This window comes from Pteropus vampyrus, unplaced genomic scaffold (genome assembly GCF_000151845.1).
Source record: "Pteropus vampyrus isolate Shadow unplaced genomic scaffold, Pvam_2.0 Scaffold72, whole genome shotgun sequence".
NCBI classification, from domain to species: Eukaryota; Metazoa; Chordata; class Mammalia; order Chiroptera; family Pteropodidae; genus Pteropus; species Pteropus vampyrus.
In genome coordinates, this window is record NW_011888853.1 from 1,652,365 (window position 1) to 1,656,411 (window position 4,047).

General features: G+C 57.3%; 1 protein-coding gene across 5 annotated transcripts in view; it reads right to left on the reverse strand.

The window, feature by feature from the left end:
• Positions 1-3,633, reverse strand: part of FDXR (ferredoxin reductase) — a 9,258-nt gene extending 5,625 nt beyond the window's left edge. For all 5 annotated transcript variants that reach the window (XM_023531665.1, XM_011361902.2, XM_011361899.2 and 2 more), the window contains exons 1-2: positions 3,471-3,633; positions 2,602-2,699 (exon numbers count right to left, since the gene is read on the reverse strand). In XM_023531665.1, the coding sequence (XP_023387433.1) occupies positions 2,602-2,699; positions 3,471-3,549 (177 nt within the window). In that variant the 5' untranslated portion in view covers positions 3,550-3,633. The remainder of the gene's footprint in view (positions 1-2,601; positions 2,700-3,470) is intronic.
• Between the last annotated feature and the right edge of the window lie 414 nt (positions 3,634-4,047).

Below are 4,047 nucleotides of genomic sequence, written 5' to 3' on the forward strand. Positions count from 1 at the left end.
CGCTCCTCTCCAACCCTTGGAAGTTTCATCAGCTCCCTCCTGTGACCTCGAATTTCTGAGGACTTGCTGATGACATTCCCCTCTCTCTCCCGCCCAGATCTCCCTCCGAACTCCAAAGCTGGACAGCTCACCCCAGACACCTCGAACCTATCCCGATTACAGCCAGCGCCCTCACCCCCAAGCTCTCCTCTCCTGTTTCTGTGCTCCGTTCCACGCCATCTGCCCACAGCCCGAGCCAGAACCTGGGGCTCCTCCTTAAATCTCCTTGGCCTGGTCCAGTCGGCACCCCACTGCCACTCCAGCAGCTCCCCACTGCTCTCCTAGCCACCAGCCCTGTCTCCCCACTCTACTGTCTGCCCTGCAGGCAGAGAGGGCTCCAAATCAAAAATGGGGTGCTGCCAGTCCCTTGCCTAAAACTCTTCAGTAAAGCCAGCCACCTGTAGCAGCAGGCACCAGGTTCCCCTGCGGTATTCATTTAAAAGTGCTGGTTCCTGAGCCCCAGCCACAGTTTGATTAGGTCTAAGCGAGGCCCAGAAACGTGTATTTTAATAAGTCCCCCAGTGATGGAGGGGAGGGGGATGGGTAGCACCAAGATAAATGGCCTGAACCCAAGCCTGGTCAGTGGCTTCCAAGGTCCCCAAGATCTGGGCCCACCTGCCTCCTCGGGCCTCGGGCCTCTCCTTTCCGCCCTCACTGCACACACCTACCTTCCTGAACTCACCTGTCCCCAAGGCTCATTCTCTCCTTCCTCTGGGCCTTTGTCCACGCGGTTCCCTGTGCCTGGCACTCTCCCCCCTCCCCCACACCTTCCGTCCTTCAGACAGCAATGTGGCCGTCTCCTCCTCCAGGCTGCCCCTCTCTGGACAATCCCCCTCCCTGCTTTCTGTGCTTACACCATTGGAGCCCTAGAGTGTCATGTGAACCCCCTTCCCCCCACCCCATGACCCCTACATTAGACCATCAGGTCCTTGAGCACGGGGACCATGGCTGTCCTGCTCACACCCATGTCCCCAGTGCCAAGCCTACGCCTGGGACGACAGTAGTAGATTATAGAATGAGCTACCATGGTGCTTAGGAGCAGGCTCTGCTGTCAGACTAGGCCTGTGCTCAGATCCCAGCACCTCCCCTGTCCATGTGGGCCCTTGGGCAACCTCGCTCAGCCGCAGAGTCTTCACCTGTGAAGCAAGACTCATGACACCTGTCTTGAAGGTTGTCTTGAGGATGTGATGAGATGCTATACGGACAATGCCTGACTCAGCTTAGTGCCACTGCCCCAGATGCACCAAGTATGTATCTTGGAGCTCCCAGTGGGCAAGGACCAGCTCGTAACTGGCCTCTGTGTCCATCCCCCATCATCTCCCACAGAGAAAGTATGTGTGTTTGCCAGCTGAGTGCACTGAGAATCCCGTCTGGAAGGCCCACTCTCCTCCCTCCCCAAAATTCAGGCTCAGCTAACATAGTGTCCCTTACACAAAACCCTCCAAGACCTCCTCAGTCCCTGTGAGATCCCTGGTCTCTGTCCCAGAGCCCAGGGCTGCCCTACTAGGCACAGCAGCTTTGCTTGGGGGTGACTCCCACATGTAGGAGGCCCTCTCCAGGGCCTCTGGCCTCCTTCAATATAGAGCAAAGGCAACTTCTCCAGGAAACACTTTGACTGACCCCACTTAACTCAGCTCATGCTGGTTACACCATCGTAATTAGCTCCTTCACCTACTTGCTTGGAAGGTGGGCTTAGGTCACTTTTCATCAGGGTGACAACGCATCTCCGTCTCCCCAAGACACGCCTAGTTTCTTTTTTTCCCATTCCCCTGATACTCCCAGTTTGAACACTGAAAGCCCTGTGTCCTGGGCAAATGGGGGAGGTCGGTCACCCTACCTTTTAAGTATCTGCATATGTGTTTGTGTAATTAATACACTCCTCATTTCTCCTGTCTCTTCACTGACACGCCAAGTTCCTCCAAAGAGAGGCCACTGTCCCATATCTTAGTCAGCCTAGGTCTCCCTTCCCTCCTCCCTCCCACCAAGGTCCAAGGTCTGGCAAAGTCTCAAGGGTAATTTGTAACCTTGGAGCCCTGCTAACCAAGGCCAATACCGTAAGCCTTGAGATGCCGGCCTTTGGGGGAGGAAATAGGAGGTGGCAAGCAGGCTGAAAGAGCAGCCTTGGCATGGGGAGTCCCTGGTGAGAGCACAGCAAGGAGGATAAAGCTACAGGAAACCCTGAGAAGACGGGGTAGCGCCTGCAGATACAGGATGCTGGAGTGAAGGCGGATGCTAAAGAAAGAAGGGGACATGAGGGGCAGGGCAGAGTCATCCTGCAGGTCTGAGTAAGCTCCCTGAAGGGCTTGGCCAAGGAGGCGCAGGTGACAGTCTGCCGTCGACCACTGCCCATGAGGAGGACACACTTCGCTCATAGCTGAGGACCTAGAGTGGGGAGCCCCAGACGTAGGTGAGAAAGCGTGCAGAAAGTATCTTGTCTAGAAGGGCTGGGAATCCCTTCCCCAATGGGGATCCAGGAGTGCTTTTAAAACCAAACAGTGCGCCTTGCCCTTAGGACTGGAACAGACCAGTCGTAGGTGAGGGAACCAGGAGGGTGTGGCTTACCTTTAGCAGGTGTTGGGCAGTGTAGAAGCCAGCTGGGCCACTGCCCACCACACAGATCTGGGGGGTCTGCTCCTGCGTGGAGAACTGCTGGTGGGAACCTAGGAGGGGGGAGGGGGAGGGGGAGGGCGGTCAGAACAACACTTCCAAACCAGCTTCAGTGTGGAACAGAAGACGGAGCTTCCCAAGCTTCGCCCTCCTCTTTTTTTGTCAAAGCTTTGGCACTTGCAGGGTTCCTTACTTCATCTGAACCCCAAAGGCTGTGTCTTCATCCAGAACCTTACATATCACCCACGAACTTACTATGTCTCTAAAGATGGCCTAGTCAACAACCCCCACCACTCACCCACGAAGCTGCCCTGCATGGTACTTCATTTTTCTTATGGGGTTCCGTACCCAGCCAGCTAGAATACCACATCCTTCCAACGGACCCCACGTCATCCCATTCTCACCCCTGCGGATCTCCCCACAATGCTCCCCTTTTACCTCTCTAACCCCTCTCTTCGCAGAACCCTATGCGTTGTCCCAGTCCACCCGCCTCATTCCTACAGACACCTGTTTCGCCTCAGAATTCTCTCTTGCCCCTGAGACCTCCAGAGCACTCTCACTCGCCCCTTTTCTCATCTGCGAACATATACTGTCTCCCCTTCTCATCTTTGTTGACCGCTGTCTCACCCTAGGGGTATCTCACCCCACAGGCCCCGCCATCTGCCCCGTGCACCACCCCCATCTCGTCTGCCTGAGTGGACCCCCTCCAGTCTCGCCCCTCTTTCCCCTCTCCAGCTCTGCGGCAGCGTGGCTCCGACTCCACCACTTAGCGCACGCAGGCCTCCCCGCACCCCTGTCCAGTCCCAAGGACGCCCTGCTCCTACTCGGGGTACTCCTGGCGGGAGGCGGTCGGGTCCGAGGCCACACCGACCAGTGCCACCAACGCCAGCAGCGCGGAGCCATGGCTAGAAGGAGGAACCAAGCCTGCAGATCTGATCCTGGTGACTGGCCCGCGCCCCGCGCTAAGCGCCGGCTCCGCCTCCGGCTCCGGCCCCGCCTCCGGCTCCGGCCCCGCCCCTCCCTGACCCCGCCCATAGGCGCGGACCCGCCCCAAATCCTGCCTAGCACGCTCTAGGAAAGCCCAGCGAGGCGGCTCCACCCCCATCCCCTAAAGAATCCCACCCCCAAAAGAGAAGCCCGCCCTTGGATCCACCCTCTTCTGCTGAAGGCCCGCCCCCCAGGATTTCCGGTCCCTCCGTGACTTATTAGTTCTGGAGTTAAAGGAGAGCGAATCCCCATCGCTGTTTCAATCCCGCCTGTAGAAAGGAACCAATTAGAGGGGAGTTTACTTAACCCTCTGTCTCTCTCGGTGGCTCTGGTCTCTGACTGATGACGCCACCGCCTTTCCCTTTTGATAGCCACTCCCCTGCCTGGGCTTGTTTCATGCTAGCCAATCACCAG